The 18,786-nt window shown below is 37.3% G+C and overlaps 1 protein-coding gene across 3 annotated transcripts in view; it reads left to right on the top strand.

The window, feature by feature from the left end:
* Positions 1-18,786, top strand: part of ADAM23 (ADAM metallopeptidase domain 23) — a 177,287-nt gene that overhangs the window by 146,358 nt on the left and 12,143 nt on the right. For 2 of the 3 annotated variants that reach the window (XM_017893939.1, XM_017893938.1), the window contains exons 22-24: positions 2,314-2,433; positions 4,423-4,591; positions 5,761-5,872. In XM_017893939.1, coding sequence (XP_017749428.1) covers positions 2,314-2,433; positions 4,423-4,591; positions 5,761-5,872 — 401 coding nt within the window. Of the gene's footprint in view, positions 1-2,313; positions 2,434-4,422; positions 4,592-5,760; positions 5,873-15,575; positions 15,667-18,786 lie in introns of all 3 variants that reach the window. The other variant, XM_017893940.1, reaches the window with a different exon arrangement.

Genomic DNA, 18,786 nt, shown 5'->3' with positions numbered 1-18,786 from the left:
CGCCCGGCTACTTTTTGTATTTTTAGTAGAGATGGGGTTTCACCATGTTGGCCAGGCTGGTCTCGAACTCCTGACCTCAAGTGATCCACCCTCCTCAGCCTCTCAGTGCTGGGATTACAGGTGTGAGCCACCATGCCCAGCCTGATATTTCTTTGATTAGTTGAAGAAAGTTAGAATTCTCATTAATTAGGTTATTAAGGTTAATTCAATTACTGTGGAACAATGAAATCATCCCTTCTAAAGCAATGAAAATTCTCCTAATTTTGAAGCAGAGCAAGAATTTAAGGGAAGCTTTATTCTCAGTTAATGATCTCTGTTATATTTTACGAAACTTTGCAATTCCATGTAGTCTTTGATGATGAATGAGGCCATAGTAGGCAACAAATCTTTGACTATAATTTTTAAAAAATTAAACCAAAATAATAGAGAACAGAGCTTCTTATCTGATGTCTCATGAGTGAAGCACAGATGTTCCAAGGTGTTGATCCTCAGTCCTTGAGGTGTCAGGGGATAGGAGCAAGGGGAGCCTGAAGTAGTCAAAATCCATGGGATTGGACACCTTGATTTTGATTAGCGTTATTCATTCACTCCATGTCCTAGAGAATCTGATTATCTCTCTCTGTTTCATGACCTCAAAAAGTTTGACAGGAATTGGATTAGATTATTGTAAAAGATAGCTTTTTAGTGTCTGGTAATAGAATACCCAGTCCCCAATAAGGTAAGGGAAATTCATGTGTTTGAAACTTGAAAAAATTGTGAAATATATGGCCAGACACGATGGCTCCTGCTTGTAATCCCAGCACTTAGGGTAGCTGAGGCGAGTAGATCGCTTGAGTCCAGGAGTTCAAGACCAGTCTGGACAACATAGTGAGACCTCATCTCTGTTTTTAAAAAATTGTTAAATGTATAAACATAAAAATAAACAACACATAAATATACATTTTACCAAATAATTATGAAGCGAACTCCCATGTCACTCCTACATGGGTCAAGAAATAGAACATTGCAGCATCATCCCAGAAATAGTGCAGATACCTTCATCCTGACTTTTCTTTAGAGTTTTACTGCCTAAGTTTTCATCCCTAATGCTTCATGTGTTATTTTATATTTTGTTTCTCAAGTCCAGCATTTTAAGAGTTTTCTGTAGTGTGTATAGCTGTCTGTTTTTCATTTTTATTATTTATTTATTTCACTTTTATAAATGTACAAATAAATGAATATACTATACTTTAGTTCTCCATTCTGTGTTGATAAACATTTAGACTGTTTTCATTTTTTGGCTATTAGGCATCATGCTGCTATGAATATTCTTGTATATGTAACCTAGTGCACATTTGTACCTCTTTCTGTAAGGCCTGTACATTAGCAGAAAATTTGCTAAGTCATAGGGGATGTTATCAGTGTTACCAAATGATGTCAGACTATTTTCTAAAATGGCTGAACTAGTAAATTCTACCATCAGTATTATGTATATAAGAATTTTGTTATACCATATTTCACCAACACTTGGTATTATCAGACTTTTAGCTTTTATCTGTTCTGGTGGATGTGACCTGCTATATTAGCATGGTTTTAATTTGCATTTCACCAGATTACAAGTGGAATTTAGCACATTTTTGTACATTTATTGGACATGGATATCCTTTTTTTGTGACTTGCCACTTCAATTCTTTGCCCATTTTTTAGGAGTCATTGTTTACTTAACAGATAGACTGGAGGTAGAGGTCCTTATGGTGCATGAATTTAACAAGGTCACCAAAGACCCAGATAATTTCTGCCCCTCCATCCTGCAACCCTTAGCATGTTGGCTTTTTGTCCTTATGCTTTGTGAACTCATGATTGTGAAGAGGATGCAAAAGCTACACATTCAAAGCTAGGAAGTAGGGATAGGAGCAAAAGGTCTTCTCCTTGTCAGTCTCTAACCTTTTATCCCAAAAACAAAATCCTCCCAGTCACTCCCTAGCCAGCTTTTACTCACGTCTTCACAGCCCAGGGGCCACTTTTAACTCTAAGAAGAGGAGAAGGGGGAATGGATAGGAAAGTGGGTGTCGAGAATGGGAGTACCAAGAATAGATGAGACAGCAGTCATGATCCATCTTTCAGGGCTGGGCACTTTGCTGTTCCAAACAAAGCTGTGATCCTCTTAGCAAAGAAGGAGGGGGTTATCACCTACCAATGTTATATGATCAAATGTTTTTGTTTAGAAAGAAAGAGAATATTTTAAAAATTTGAATAAATGTGGACCGAATCGTTTGGATTTTTTGAGCTTGATTCCTCTTGTCTGGTCTGTTTGTTTTCTTTACACATGTTCAGTGATGTGTTCTGTGGATTCTTACTCTGTACCAATCTTACTCGAGCTCCACGTATTGGTCAACTTCAGGGTGAGATCATTCCAACTTCCTTCTACCATCAAGGCCGGGTGATTGACTGCAGGTAACATATTAAATGTTGGAAGACCTAATAAGCCATGAGAATTACAAATTTCAGAAAACCAAATTTCAAAAAAATCAGAAATCAAAGATTTTCTAGTTTTACAAGAGGAAAGTTAATTTAGATTTTGTTATCACCTTTCATGTTGACAGTCACTTAAAAACAACAAAGTTGTATATTGACTTGCAGCTTACATTTGCTCAAAGTTATACTAGTTAGTAGTAATATACCCTTCTTTGTCATCATAATTTTAAGAGCAGAATTATGGTGTTCATTCTAACCCATTATTAAAGTTTTAAGCATTAGAGTATGTCACTATTTGAACACTGTGTGTGTGTGGTTTTTTTTTTTATGACTGAAGAGAAAAAGAATTTAAGCTACAGTTTATGCAGTTTATGTCTGATTTGGAAGATGGCTTAACAAATACCTAATCACATATAGAAAATATTTATTAAAATAGTAGGTATACCTATAAGCAAACATTTGATATCCAGTTGTCTGTGAGTACAAGGCATGTAGATACGAGGCTTATTTTTGTTTATCCAGGGAGTCATACTATATTCCAAGTAGGTATTGTTTCCTTCAAAATAGTCATAATTCTAAGATACTAGTCTCTTACTCAATGTTGTTGCTAAAACACTTTTGGCCTTCCCCCTACAGAATTGCCTTCAGTGTCTGCAAACTTTTAGTATCCTTAGAGTACCATATCTTCACCTTAAGTGAGATAATACAAGATTTGGGATGATCCAAAAGTAATTTTAGGAAATTGATTGGGTACTAAATTGGATAACACTATCTAGGTCAAATGGTTACTTCTTTTCTGGCTTTTAAATGGCTCTGAAGACAATTCTAACAGGGTCTTATACAGTGAGAGCCCTCCTGGAATAAATTTGTAGTCTCTAAAGCTAGTTACTTTGATGTATACAAGCTTTATTTGAATGTGTGTTTTCATGCCTTTAGATAAAATAGCCTTGTTAAATTATATTGTTGTATATACTAAACTAGCATATTTGTTAAATATTCAGCAAGATATTCTGTTCGTGACTATAGCATTATCATTCAAATTCAAATTATTCCCAACTTTGAAATTTTAGAAGTAAGCTCTAAAACACATGAAATAATCTTATGAAACCGCTGTCATATATGAGGACTGCCATTGACTGAAATTTTTTACACAATGGTAAGTACTTGCCTATCTAAACATATCTAAACATAGAAAAGTCATACTGCCCCTTTTCTGTATTTACATATGTTTACATAGGCAAGTACTTACCATTGTTTTATAATTGTCCACAGTATGCAGGACAGTAACATACTATACAGGAGTTTAGCCCAGCAGCAATAGACTCGACCATCTAGCAGTGTAGGTGTATAGTAGGCTATACCATCCAGGTTTGTGTAAGCTCATTGTATGACATTTGCACAAAGACGAAATTGACTAATGACACATTTCTTAGAATGTTATCCCCATCATTACGCTAGGCATGTCTGTAAATATCAATAGGAAATAACTGGTTTGTTTATTTTTTTCAATTATGGATAGTCAAATCTTCTGAAGTAAGGATAATATTTTTCAAAATATTTTTTATTTGCTGTTTTTGTTCATCATCTGCTTTTTTTTTTTTTACTATGCTACGTCTGAAAGCCTTGGAGAGCTACTAATATATTTGCTTCTTTTGTTCTCATACAGATACTTCTCCTTTAGTCTTAATGTTGGGTCTTGAAAACAAGTGAAGATTTAGCATATACTTTGTGCAAATGACATTTTTCTTGTTGATGTGTTTTCGAATAATGGTAATGAGTTTCTTTTTCATGCTTTTTTATTAAGGAAAGGTAGGGAAAGGGGAAGAAGAAGAGGAGTAAGAAAATGCTAGGAGAAATCCACATCCACTGACAGCCTCTTGAGTTTCCTGAAGAGCAAGTCTCATTCGTGTTGATGTTGTATTTCTAAGTGTGGTGCGAATGGTTATATGGATATCTTTCTTGTTTTAGTGGTGCTCATGTAGTTTTAGATGATGATACGGATGTGGGCTATGTAGAAGATGGAACGCCATGTGGCCCGTCTATGATGTGTTTAGATCGGAAGTGCCTACAAATTCAAGCCCTAAATATGAGCAGCTGTCCACTCGATTCCAAGGGTAAAGTCTGTTCGGGCCATGGGGTAAGTAGGTATCAATGTGACAGCTGGAACCTTCATGGTCTGGCATGGTCACAGTGGCTGGACTTTCATTTCAGCCATTCTCCTAGCCAACATGGTGAAACACCATCTCTACTAAAAATACAAAAAATAGCTGGGTGTGGTGGTGGGCACCTGTAGTCCCAGCTACTGGGGAGGCTGAGGCAGAAGAATCACTTGAATCTGGGAGGCGAAGGTTGCAGTGAGCCGAGATCAAGCCACTGCACTCCAGCCTGGGCGACAGAGCGAGACTCCATCTCAACAACAATAACAACAACAGCAACAACAACGAAAAGGCCACATTCAGCCTTGTTAATCGCAATCATGGTATTAGAATATTTCAGATTAAAAAGCTTCCTTGTTTGATTTTATCATCTCTAGTAATCTGTCCCTGAATGTATTTCTCAGGGAGATAAGGGTTTAAACATTCCTGTCTCTAGTTTGCTGATTGTTATTTATTTCATCTAGATTACAGTTCCATTCCAGCATGCTGGCGGGTCCCTGGAGAAAGAGGGAGGACACAAAGATCACTCTGGGGTCCTCAGCTTGGCTGACTGAGAAAAGAGGGTTACCAGGGTCTAGGGGTATGGGGATGGGGCTGGGGGGAATGCTTGTTGGGCAGGGAAAGTGCCACCAAGTGAATTTGGTGTTGGACATGGTGATAGTGAGGTCATACAAGGCATTGGTGATTTATATCTCCTGGCCTTTTATCTCCAGCAATGCTTTTGAGCCCACTATCTATTAATTTATTGAATGAAGTATTTATGTTTTTAAAGTATGTTCCTAGAAACAGCTACTTCTGAACAAAGTAGGAAAAAGTATCTTATCAGACATTTGTATACTTAAGTAATAACATGATTCAGTTTAAGAATAACATGAATAATTCAATTTAATTTGAGAATAATAATAAATAAGATAAATAATTGAAGAATTTCTTCCTTTTAATCTTTTTCTTTAATTAATGGAAAAAAATGTTACACAATATGATCTATGCATTATTACCTCATGTCTAGTGATCACAACCATGGGAAACTTTAAAAGAAATTCCAAATAGTTTTAAAGCTTCCTCCCTGCTCCCACGTCTCTTTTACATTTATCACCATTATTCTACAAAATACAGTGAAAATGCCATATCTGTTCCTTTTTCTTCACAGGTGTGTAGTAATGAAGCCACCTGCATTTGTGATTTCACCTGGGCAGGGACAGATTGCAGTATCCGGGATCCAGTCAGGAACCTTCACCCCCCGAAGGATGAAGGACCCAAGGGTTTGTGTGATTTCGGTTTCAATTCATGGAATACTGAATTCATCGACACTGTTCCAATGCATCAATATAACATTCTCATCGACTTAAGAGAAGACATATAAGGATATCTCTTTTTGCCTTTAAAGTACATAATTTATGTTACTGCAGAATTAAGGATTCTGTTATATCATATTTTTAAAATGTGTTTGAGTTACTTCTTAGTCCAGAACTGAGACTGGGAAGAAGTAAATACACACATTTTCTTTAATACAGTATTCTTTTTCTCTTTCAACCTTATTCTCTTTCCATAATCGTAAATTATTTTGTAGTTTGTCTAAGCTATGCCATTTTTCTAATAGATCAAATCTTTTTGGCTGCCATGAGACTCTGGTTACTTTTCAATGTTGGAATCTCCCCAGAAGGAAGTTGTCACCTTCCAAGCTCTTTTTGAACACTCTTTTGACTAGGAAGGAGTTGGAATTCTTCACAGAACTTTCATTCTTCAAAGAAAATGTGAAAGATCTGGACCTTTTGTTTTAATCAGTCATTAAGAGGAGATAAATTAGAATGTGGGGATTAGAAAGAGAAAGCCACTTAGGACCACTCTCTATTTTTGCAGATGAGAAGGCCCAGACCCTGAGGTCAGGTCACTTACTGTAGTCACCGACGTAGTGAGAGACAAGGCTGGGACCAGGACCCAAGTCCCAAGTGCCTGATCTCAGACTCTTGTTCTCTGCCCATCCATTATATCATTTTTTTTTTTTTTTTTTTTTTTTTACAATTTTTTTTTTTCTTTGACAGGATCTTGCTCTGTCACCCAGGTGAGAGTGCAGTGGCGCAATCATGGCTCACTGAAGCCTCAAACTGCAAGGCCCAAGAATCCTGCCACCATGCCCGGCTAATTTTTTTTATTTTTTGTAGAGAAAGGGTGTTGCTATGTTGCCCAGGCTGGTCTTGAACTCCTGGCCTCAAGTGATCCTTCCGCCTTGGCCTCTCAAAGTGCTGGGATTATAGGTGTGAACCACTGCGCCCGCCCCTCTTACATCATCTTTTTTTTGGGGGGGTGGAGGGGGAGACAAAGTCTCACTCTGTTGCCCAGGCTGGAATACAGTGGTGTGATCTTGGCTCACTGCAACCTCTTGCCACCCGGGTTCAAGCGATTCTCCTGCCTCAGCCTCCTGAGTAGCTGGGATTACAGGCACCTGCCACTGCACCTGGCTAATTTTTGTATTTTTAGTGGAGACAGGGTTTTACCATCTTGGCCAGGCTGATCTTGAACTCATGACCTCATGTTCCACCCACCTCGGCTGGGATTACAGGTGCGAGCTACCGCGCCCGGCCTCTTACATCATCTTATAATGTAGTCTGTGTTACCAGGAGTATGGTAATCATTTTTCATTATTCTCCCGATTCCCAGCCCCTCATACAATTTTCAAAGATCTAGAAAACCTATGAGTCACAAACAGGCTTACTATAGCATCTGTTACATTGTACCTGAGAAGCCAAGGAAATACTAGAACCAGTTTTTATATACAGGGATGACATTGTACATCAGCTTCTTTATCATGGTACTGCTAACAGTTTTTTTTTGTAAGTAACTGCCATGCTTTTCTCTGACAGGTTGGAAAATGCATATAGGATTAGTACTATTTTGATCAGCTTAGTTTTGGATGAAAATTTATTGAAACTCTCTGAACTTCAGTATCGTTTATGTGGGAAAAGATGATTTCAGATGCAGATAAAACTCTGTAGTCCTCAATTCCTGAAGAGATTTAGGCTGATTCAGACGCATGTGAATTGTTCAGTAATAGTGGGTGTGTTAAAACACATTTTATGCATTTGCTTAATATGCCCATGATATTAAAATTCTGTAAGAATCATAATCACACCATCACAGTCTATTTCTGTTTTCTTCCTTCTATTTCTAAAAGGGAACGTATTCCACTTTTACACTTAGTCTTTTGTTACTTTAAAACTAGAACAAAAAATTCTTGGATCCACCTTCTGAAGTTAGATTTAGAGAAGATTTAAGCTCTAACAAGAGAAGCCAAGGTTCATTCTTTCCAAATTTTCTCTCCACAGTGTGTCTGTGATTTTTTTTTTAAAGATCTAGATGCTATTTCCTCAAGTGATGTATAAAGATGCCTCAAAGGATGAGCAGAGCTAAATTTACTTAGACTCTGCCTTTTTTCTTTAAGTAGGGTACAGGATTATTAATTGTCTGGTTCTATAATATCTATTCCCTGTTCCTTCACGCACCCATGCCTAAAAATCTTTGGAGGCATTAAGTAAAGAAAGCCACGTGCTAGAGAAAGAGTACCCACAGCTGCCTTTTGTTTTGTTTTGCTTTGCTCTCTCCATTTAATGTGGTAGCATCCCACACTATCTTTAAAAACAAAAACAAAAAACTTTTTTGATCCTTCAAGGAATACGTACATAACTTATTGAAGAAAAATTTGAAAATACAGAAAATATTAAAACTCAGAGGTGCTCAAGATAAGCATTATTGGGCCTGGCGCAGTGGTTCGTGCCTGTAATCCCAGGACTTTGGGAGGCCGAGGGCAGGTGGATCACCTGAGGTCGGGAGTTTGAGACCAGCCTGGCCAACATGGTGAAACCCTGTCTCTACTGAAAACACAAAAATTAGCCGGTAATGATGGCATGTGCCTATAATCCCAGCTACTTGGGAGGCTGAGGCATGAGAATTGAGCTTGAACCCAGAAGGCAGAGGTTGCAGTGAGCCAAGATTGTGCCACTATACTCCAGCCTGGGTGATAGAGTGAAACACTGAGTCCCCTACTCATCCCCCAAAAAAGAGGCCAGGCACGGTGGCTTACACCTGTTATCCCAGCACTTTGGGAGGCCCAGGCAGGTGGATCTCCTGGGGTCAGGAGTTTGAGACCAGCCTGGCCAACATGGTGAAACCCCATCTCTACTAAAAATACAAAAATTAGCTGGGCGTGGTGGTGCATGCCTGTAATCCCAGCTACTCGGGAGGCTGAGGTAGGAGAATTGCTTGAACCTGGGAGGGGGAGGTTACAATGAGCCAAGATCATGCCATTGTACTCCAGCCTGGGTAACAGAGTGAGATTCCATCTCAAAAAAAGAAAAAAGAGATAAGCATTCTGGTATGCTGCTTTCCTGTTGCATGTTTTCTTTTTTCTTTCTTCATGAAGACAGTGTAGTCATTGTAAAGGTATCCATTGGTTCTAAAATTATTAAAAACCTTATGAATCTCTAATAATTTTGATTAAATTGAAAATAAGTCGTTAAATGAAATAAATGACCTAGTTATTTTACAAATGTTTAGATTTCCAGAAAATCAAGCAGTTTTAGTACAACTAAATAATGGCTTTTATCTATAATAGCTATCTATATCTTTTAACCTCTTTTAAAACTCCATTAATCTACTGGTAAAACAGAAACTAAAAAACTTTGTTGTAGATTATATTGTTTTGTTTTGATTGTCAGGTTAAAAGAAGATTCCAAGTGATAAATTATGTGCTTTTCTTTTTATTCAGTTAGCAAATATTTATTGACTATCTACTATTTAAAAGATAACATGCTTGGCACACAGACACTCCATAAATATTACACTCTTTCAAAACATGTAAAGGAAATGAGATGCAGCATGCTAGTGCCGCTTTTCAGTTTGTCCATATTCATTTGTTTTGTTGCCTTGCTGAAGAATAATAGGTAACGGACTCAAGTTATTAAAACAATCAGTGTTTTATTGACTGTAGGTTCAGCAGTGTGTGGGAGACTAAGATTTTTCTCAAAAACTGTATGTTGTGGCCCGGCGCGGTGGCTCACGCCTGTAATCCCAGCACTTTGGGAGGCTGAGGCGGGCAGATCATGAGGTCCGGAGATCAAGAGCATCCTGGCTAACACGGTGAAACCCCATCTCTACTAAAAATACAAAAAATTAGCCGGGCAAGGTGGCGGGCACCTGTAGTCCCAGCTACTCGGGAGGCTGAGGCAGGAGAATGGTGTGAACCCAGGAGGCGGAGCTTGCAGTGAGCCGAGATCACACCACTGCCCTCCAGCCTGGGCGACAGAGCGAGACACTGTCTCAGAAAACAAAAACAAAAACAAAAAACTGCATGTTGTGTCTTTTTTCTCATGATCCAACTGGTTTGGTTGGCACCTGCCTGATTGAGCACAGTGTTTGGGCCCTCCCCAAATGTTTGCCGTTTATAATGGGCACCACCCACAGTGGCCAATCATATCCATAGATGAAGGTTTTCTGTGTAGGTGCAGTAAGAGTATTAAAAATACTTAGTTTTATTTAATTTCAATGTGCTCCCATTACATAGAGAAAAAAATTCAAGAAGCAATATGGCCTTTTTAAAAATCGTGAACATGGACGTAAAAGATAAATTGTACCCGACTGCCCTTTGGATCAAGACCAAATTAGTAAAAATGAAGGCGAATTCTATGACTCCATCTTCGTTGATTTGAGAATGTCAGAAATGAACTGACATGTTTTGGGTATTTATTTTAACTGTAAGTTCCTGGAAGAATAGGAAATTCAACCTCTCCTGTTTGGGGACTGAAAGCATACCTGAAAGCATTGCCACTGTAGTCACCCTGTACTTGCTCTAGTTGTCCGCTATGGACCCATAATTTAAGGCATGCTGGATTATTCACGCCAATTTCTCAAACCAAACTATTGAAAGACAAGAAATAGGATCTCAAAGTGCAAACCATGTGAGCAAGGATTTTTTAAAAAGGATTTTTGTCACATTACTTTATTTATTTTTTCTACATTGTTGTTTATTTCACATACAAAACCCTGTCTTAATTTTATTTTAATTTTTTATATTTTAAAGCCTAGTCCTTCTCTCAACTTGTTTCCACTGAAATCATTATAGAAAATTATTTTGCTTTATTCTACAAGGACAGAATGTATTTTAACTCTGTTTAAAAGACCTAGAATTCTCTCCTGTTACAGGGAGATCCACATCAAGTACCCTAATTGTTGTCTGTATATAGACACCTTCTCAAGGTACTTACTATAGAATACAGTGGAACTTTTCTCATGTGATAGTTTACATCACCATTGTAAGAAGGAAGAGAAACTGGGACATAGCTGATGTTTTCAGTGGTATGTATGGGCAGAGATATTATTCCTGGGAAGCTTTGGTCAGACCTTTTTATCACAACCACACTCATCAAATCAGAGATAAAAAGGGCCTTAGAAACAATTCAGTCTAGACCCCTTGTTTTACGAATGAAAAAACTAAGTTAGTTTTCAGGGTTAACAGTGAGTGAGTGGCAGAGCCAAGAATATAGCATAATCACCTTATCTTGAGCCAAATGCTTTTTTCTGTTATTTCACACTCCTGTTTTGAAGTTGAATAATGAGGCTAGGCACAGTGGCTCATGCCTGTGATCCTGATCACAACACTTTAAGGAGGCTGAGGTGGGCGAATTGCTTGAGCCCAGGAGTTCCAGAGGCTCATGCCTGTGATCCCGATCACAACACTTTAAGGAGGCTGAGGTGGGCGAATTGCTTGAGCCCAGGAGTTCCAGACCAGCCTGAGAAACATGGAAAAACCCCATCTATACAAAAAAATAAAAAAATTAGCTAGGTGTGGTGGCATGTGCCTGTAGTGCCAGCTACTTGGGAGGCTGAAGTGGGAGGATCACCTAATCCCGTGAGGCAGAGGTTGCAGTGAGCCAAGATCACACCACTGCACTCCAGCCTAAGCAAGAGAGTAAGACCCTTCTCAAAAAAAAAAAAAAAAAAAAAAAAAAAAAAGCTGAATGTTAAGTTATTCTACTAGTTCTTATAACATAATAGCTAGTAGAAAGCAAAACAGTAACTAGGTAGTAATCAGGCTTATTAGCTGATCCATTACTTGTCAGTGGTGCTTTTTATGGAATTAGATAAGAAAGGAAGTATTATATTATTAGCATTTAGTATTTTTAAAACAATAGTTTTGAAATCTTGCTTTCTAAGGTATTAATCTTGAGGAGTATTTAGTGTTTACATTTACCTTTTGCAATATATCCTTTTGGTGACTGTCAGTGCACAAATCTTTGATTTTATAGTTTAGATGATTTGATATGAGAAGTTATCCTTATCATATATGATTATGCTTATGTATAATTATGTGCTACTTGAATTTTTTTTCAAATAACAGTGGCCTTATCAATAACCCAAGGATATATTCAGTTTAAAATTTTTTTAATAACTGTGAATTTATTTTGTTTCAGTTCAGAAAAACTATTTTCATTGACAGCATAAACTGAAATACATCCTTACATGAAATTATTTATTTTGCATCCTTTTAGACATTTGTCAATGTGTCTAAAAATGAACTTAAGTTTTTTTCTTTTTTGGAAAAGAGTAAGGAGATCAGATTGTATGTATAATGTATTGAAATATGGAGCTACATACCAATATTATACACTAGTACATAAAGAGTTTATTTAGTATTTACTTTTCTAGTCTTGAATTGTAGTGAAATAATAAATCCCTGAAGAAAGAACTTTGGTCCATGGAATACAAATGATGACTCTGGTGCCTCCTGCCTGTGAAGTATTAAATGATACAGGATTTTAACCCCCTTTGGAATCATGTGGGAAAATAATGCACCTTCTTATTTGAGAAACTCTCTAAAAATAAGGGAAAAAAACCCCACTCAATTTCAAAACAGCACATTTTCAAAATGTCTGAAGCATGACTTGTCTATAAAGGAATTCTACATATAAAGTAGAAAATCTTAAGAAAAGGATAAAATTTATAGTTTTGATATTTTATACTTATCAAAATTCTACTTTTAGCACAAGTAAACCTAGATAGCAGGGCCCAAGACTAAAAATAAACCAACAAGTAATGGAAATAAGCAAGTAAACAAAAATGAAAACATTCTGCTAGGTAATAAACAGATTCCACAAACACGTTATACTGAAAAGTAAGTGTATCAAAGAGTTAGGGAGCAAAGTTAAGTTCCTAATACAAGGATTGTGTTGTCAGCTAGAAGCTGTAAGAGTTCCGTCTCCAGGTTTGGTAGGATGAGAAGGAAAATAAGATATATCATCGTGTGTCCAGCATAGTTCCTTGAACAACAAAAAAAAGATATTTAGTAGGTAATGAATGAGTGAATTAATGAATAAATTACAGAATAGATAAATTAGTATAGAAGTAGATTTGTTTCAATGAGATCATAAATTCTTTGTAGCTATGAAAAGTAGCTGCAACCTTCATTTTCAAATATGTCCCCTGTAAAAATCCACCCACCCATGAGCTACTCAGTTAATTTATGTCGAGATGATGCACAAGTTCCTACTTGCCACAACAAAGTTCAGCGCTCTCTAAAGGAAGAGAACAAAAGCAAAGCAGGATAGACAAAAAGAAAATCTTCACATCTTTAAGAGATAACCATGTTCAGTACAATGACAAAGAATCAAATGGCACTTTACATGTATTTGCAGGATACTGTGTAACTCAAAGTAGTGGGAGGGAGAGAGAACAGGGAGGGTAGGGATGCTTTTGAGAAAGCTTTTTTTCCCACTTTTATCTTGCTTTAGCGTTGAGTACTTATCAGTTAAGAATGTAGAGATAATTATTCTTTCTCATTGGAGATTACAGACTATATCTGTTCATCTTGAACACCCATTTGAAGCCTCTGTAGAAATGTCTTGTTCCTCTGGTTGTATTTCGAAAACCTACATGATTTTGTCTTGTTTCTGCAGTGAGAAATTATATCCATAGCAAAGACAAAAGTCTTTTTAAATTATTTGTATTTATCTTTCATGTAGTTCTTACAATTTCTAAAAAATTAACATTCATTTAGTATCACAGTTTATGGGAGAGGGTTTTTTTCTATTATTTAGCATACGTGGCTTATATAAAAATTGCAGAAGTCACAGGACTGTCATGTATTGCAGCTCTGAGAACCAATGCCTAAAACTTAAGCAAAAAAAAAAAAAAGTTATGGCCGGGCACGGTGGCTCACACCTGTAATCCCAGCACTTTGGGAGGCCGAGGCGGGCAGACCACGAGGTCAGGAGTTTGAGACCAGCCTGGCCAATATGGTGAAACCCTGTCTCTAAAAATACAAAAATTAGCCAGGCGTGGTGGGGTGCACCTGTAGTCCCAGCTACTTGGGAGGCTGAGGCAGAAGAGTTGCTTGAACCCGGGAGGCAGAGGTTGCAGTGATGCAGTGAGCTGAGACCGTGCCACTGCACTCCAGCCTGGGTGACAGAGCAAGACTCCATCTCAAAAAAAAAGTTATATGTATTTTTAGTATTCTGAAAGCAAGGGTTTTCTAAGGTCTGTTTAAAAATGAGGCTTCATATTTGGAATACCTTTCAATCCCAGTATTTGCCTCCGTAACTTGAAAATCAAAGTAGTCCAGGTGATTTTGAGTCCTGACATATTGTCATAGTGGGGACATTGCTGCCACCCTCAGTGTTGGTCTTCTTCCCTTAGCCTTCACACTCTCAGGGGACTCTTCTGTTCTCTGTTGTGTCCCCATCTTTTTTTGTTTGTTTGTTTTTTTAAGAACCCAGGTTGTGCTTAGTCAATGATAAAACTAGAATTTCTCCCTCACATTATTATCTTGTGATAAGATGAAGCAGTATACAGTTGCTTAACAGGGTTAGAAATCCAAGATTCTCTCTCTCCCTCTGGGAGAATATTTAACTAAAAATGTCAGTGAGCCCAATTGTAAGCCTTAAAAAATGGTGGCTTTGAGTCGTGGATCTTTGTTTTGTTTCACTGTCTCAGAGCACGTAATACACGTGAAGGGCAGCCTTGTTGAAGCCAATCTCCGTTTTCATGGAAAAGGTGATCTGAATTTGATTCCTATAGAAATACGAGATAAAGTGTATGTATGTCCACACACTTGTGTGCACACAGGCACAGACACACAACTGCAAACAATTTGTCTTCCAACTTTAACACCAAACTTCATTTTGCCTTTGTAGGGGGAACCTTGGGGACCCCCACTCATTCCAGGCCCATTTTCCAGGATAGGAAAGGTGTACACAGAAGCAGTGACATAAAGTTATTCAGAGTGTCACTCTGGTAGTCATCTACCACTTGGTGGTCTGAAGCAATTAATATGGTCTCCCAGAGACCCTAACTTTCTATCACAGCATAGTTTATCCACTTGAGACTACTACTAAACAAAAAACAAAATGTCCAAATACTATGACAGAAATCCAAACATTGCAGACTTATTTGAAATACACTTTTCAATAACTTCCCAGGTAAACATGTATTCACTTTTAAAGCTATTCTGTCTTGAATTTCTAAGGATCTTCACAAAACTGAATGATATATTCTGACTTTTGAAAAGATGTAGCTTCTTAGGCATATTTTACAGTTTGAAAATTTTGTAAACAATTACCAATGGCTTATTACTTTTGTAATTAAAATACAGATTTGCTGTTATGCAATTTAAATTACTTTTTAATTTTACCTCACATCTGGTAGGAACTATAACAGATTGAATTATTTGTGTGTTTATAAGTATGTATAAGATAATTATGTTTTTTAAAAGTAGGGTGTGCGGAGTTTGAAGGTAAATTCACAGTTATCCTCAAATATCTTCAATGTGTATGTAGATCTTAATTTCAAATCTTATAGCAAAAAAAAATCAATATTTAGCCAACTTTCAAAGCATGTCCTGAATAGATTATTTTGTATGTTAGTGAAATTAGTGTGTAATTTCCTTTGTTAAAAAATCTCCGTTTTCCCTCCACACAGTGAATATGGCCACAAGCAGGCTAATAGGGGCCGTGGCGGGCACCATTCTGGCCCTGGGGGTGATTTTTGGAGGCACAGGGTGGGGAATAGAGTAAGCATCCTTGCCAGTTTCAGAGTGTTTCTGTGTGGTGCCTGGTGTGTGAGGCGATGCCTGTACCTGACCCCGTGTCTCGTCCTGTTGACCGTGTTTCCTGTGGTAGTGCACCTTGTGGTGTGACTTGGATATTGCTTGTGTCCTGTGGTTTTCTTGTGTCATGTAGAACCTTCTCCTGTCTGGAACAATGTGGGGCATAACATAACACTGGGTGTGCTTCCGATATCTTCACAATTAAGGCAAGAGTCCCAACACTTCCATTGCTCCTCCATTTTGTAAAAGTAATTTTAAAATACAGACTTTTTTTTTAACCATTTATTGGCAAAAATGCTTTTATGTGTGTGTTTTCTTAGGATTCTTGTAATAAAGTTAATCTGTGCCAGTCAAATAAACTTACATATATAACTAGAAATTATCAACAGTTATAGCACCTTTTAAAGTTGATAAAAATGATAGCTACTAATGTTTTCTTCATTTATTTAGAATGACATAGGAGACTGCAGTTTAACTTTTTAGAAAGGAGATATTTAGCATACTGTCTTCCTATTTTTCCTGTAAAATAGGTTAATACTTCAAAATTGAAGTCTACATAAGTATTTGGAAGCAAGGAGCATTAAGAATGAAAACATATTTAATCCAAACCTGTATAACCATAAGTGAACAGCTGCAAATCACCTGGTGGGTTGGTCTTAAAAGTAGCCAGGGTGTAAATAAATATATTGTGTGCCACTTGCCCATTAAGCTGTCACAGAAATACAGTTCTCCTGATGCTTTGATTTAGGGTGCTCTGTACTTGATCCACATCCTCAGAATAGCTGTCAGTTCTCCATGGGACACTGCTTCCTGAGATTGCTAATCTGTAGATTAAAATATTATCATGATTTTTTTCTTCTCTCTCTAATTAGAAAAAGAATATTTAAGAATGGCAGACATAACCCTTTACACAGTCTTTTCTATCTACTCTGGTGGTGGTAACACTTCAAAGTTGCCCAGGAGTGAATTACTAGTATCTTCAGGAATCACTAGATATCTTTTACTCAGCCACCCCAAATCATGGGCTTATTGTGAATATCAGACAAGTTTTTCTTTAGTTCCATTGGTTAAAACAAATGGGTGCTCCTCTTACGTACTGGAGTTGGGAGACCCAGGCACCAAAATAACATTAAGAGGGAAGCAGGTTCATAGTTCACACCTTGTGTTGAAGGTGACATGAGCCTTCTTTCTCCTGGATTCAGGGACTTTGACCAGACTTTGATCTTCCAACTCACATCTCATCACTATGGACTGTGAAGCTGGTTAGCACAGGGGAAGCTAGAAATACTAGAAAAGAGATTTTGTTTCTCCTTGTGTGTTAGAAAACAAAGACCATAACAGGGATAAAAATATTTAGAGACAAGAAGTTTGTCCTGTAAAATTTTCCCTTGGATCTGTTGACTGGGTTATATACAGAAGAAACAGTCCTTTTTCAGGGCCAACTCCATGCATGCATTTATGTGAAATTCCTCCTTGACGAATGGTAGTTTTCTGAAAATCATCCCAAATGCATTTTTTAACATTATACATTGACTGTAACTTTGGTGTCCTTAAATGTACTAATTGAAAGGATGAATTTAATAATCCTTCCTTTAAGTCTTAGAGATAGGTAAAATCAAAGAGGACTTTCTTGTAAAATATAGTCCTTGTTATCAGCATTTGTTTTCATCAGTCATTTCCAGTTTTGTTCGTTTGTGACTATTTCTAATTGTGACAGGTAAGTCTGTGTAAGTGTATATATATTTTTTCTAAAGATAGATTTGTTATTCCTAGTTTATGAGCACTAGTTGTCTCTTAGCTTACTGATTTTTTTCCCTTCAAATTCCAAGTTTTAGCATAATTGCTCAAGGAGTAAATACAGTTTTTTAAAAAATAATGTAATACAATATAGATTGTCTTAACATTTCTTAGTCAACATTTCTTAGTTTAACTGACAGAGTAATGTGCATCCAGTCACTAAGAATTCCATGGGCAGTTTTTTGTTTTTGTTTTTTTAATTTCTACTCCTTAGTTTATAAGTCAGGAATCATTTTTCATGAGTTATGTATTGATTCTAATCCTAGCCTCTGTTTTCTGAAGCTAACTAAGTGCAAATCATATCCAAAGCATAGAGTATGTACATGATTATATATTTTTAATGTTTGTTTTGAAATTTGATTCTCTGTTGAAATGTGGGGAGGAAATACATGTAAATGGAATAAAGTTTCATGAAAACAGAAGTTAGCAAACTTTCTGTAAAGGGCCAGATGGTAAATAGTTTTAGCTTTCAGCCTACAAGGTTGTCTGTCACAGCTTCTCAACAATGCTGTCTTAGCATGAAAGCGGCCATAAACAATATGTAAATGAATGCACATGGCTGGGTTCCGATAAAACTTTTTTGCAAAAACAGACAGTGGGACTAGATTTGGTCTGTGGGCTCTACTTTGCTGATCCTTGACTTATGGGATATGTTTTAGAGTCAAACAAATCTGTGTTCACATCTTGCCACTATCACTCACTAACTTCTAGAAGCCTCTGTTTCCTCATCCATTAAACAAGGATAGTCATAGTTCCCACCTCATATGATTTTTGTGAAGATCAAATGAGATACTATATGTCAAGTGCTCAGAACTGTGTCTGGCACATAGTAAGTGCACAATACAGTAGCTAAACTATTTTTATGGCTCTCATTATTATTATTATTGATGTAGCTCTAAAGGCAACTGGGATTCATTCTCTAGATGGTCAGCGGTTAGTCTTAAGAGCATGTCACAAGCCCAGGAGCCTGAAGAGACCTGCACCCCTGAGACTGTATTGCAGCTGTCCTCTACCTGCCTGCCAAGCCCTGGGTGGTCTCTGAGTAAAAACACATTATGCATATGCAATTTGAGTGCCGCCAAAAGTGACATCCATTTATGTACACAGTTGAGGGCACTGATGTGAGCAGAAAAGAGAATTTTTGTACACAGAAATTAATGTATACACAAAACTCAGGGATTTTAGAGAAACTGGCAACATTGACTTTGTGATTCCTGGAGCAAGGATAGATAGGACTGAAAGTATTTTGTTGTTAGGGGACGTTGTACCTGCATATTAGCATCCTGA

Source organism: Rhinopithecus bieti, unplaced genomic scaffold (genome assembly GCF_001698545.2).
Source record: "Rhinopithecus bieti isolate Rb0 unplaced genomic scaffold, ASM169854v2 scaffold_22522, whole genome shotgun sequence".
Taxonomy (NCBI): Eukaryota; Metazoa; Chordata; class Mammalia; order Primates; family Cercopithecidae; genus Rhinopithecus; species Rhinopithecus bieti.
The sequence above is the reverse complement of the archived record's forward strand: the minus strand, read 5'-3'. Positions and strand labels throughout refer to the sequence as shown.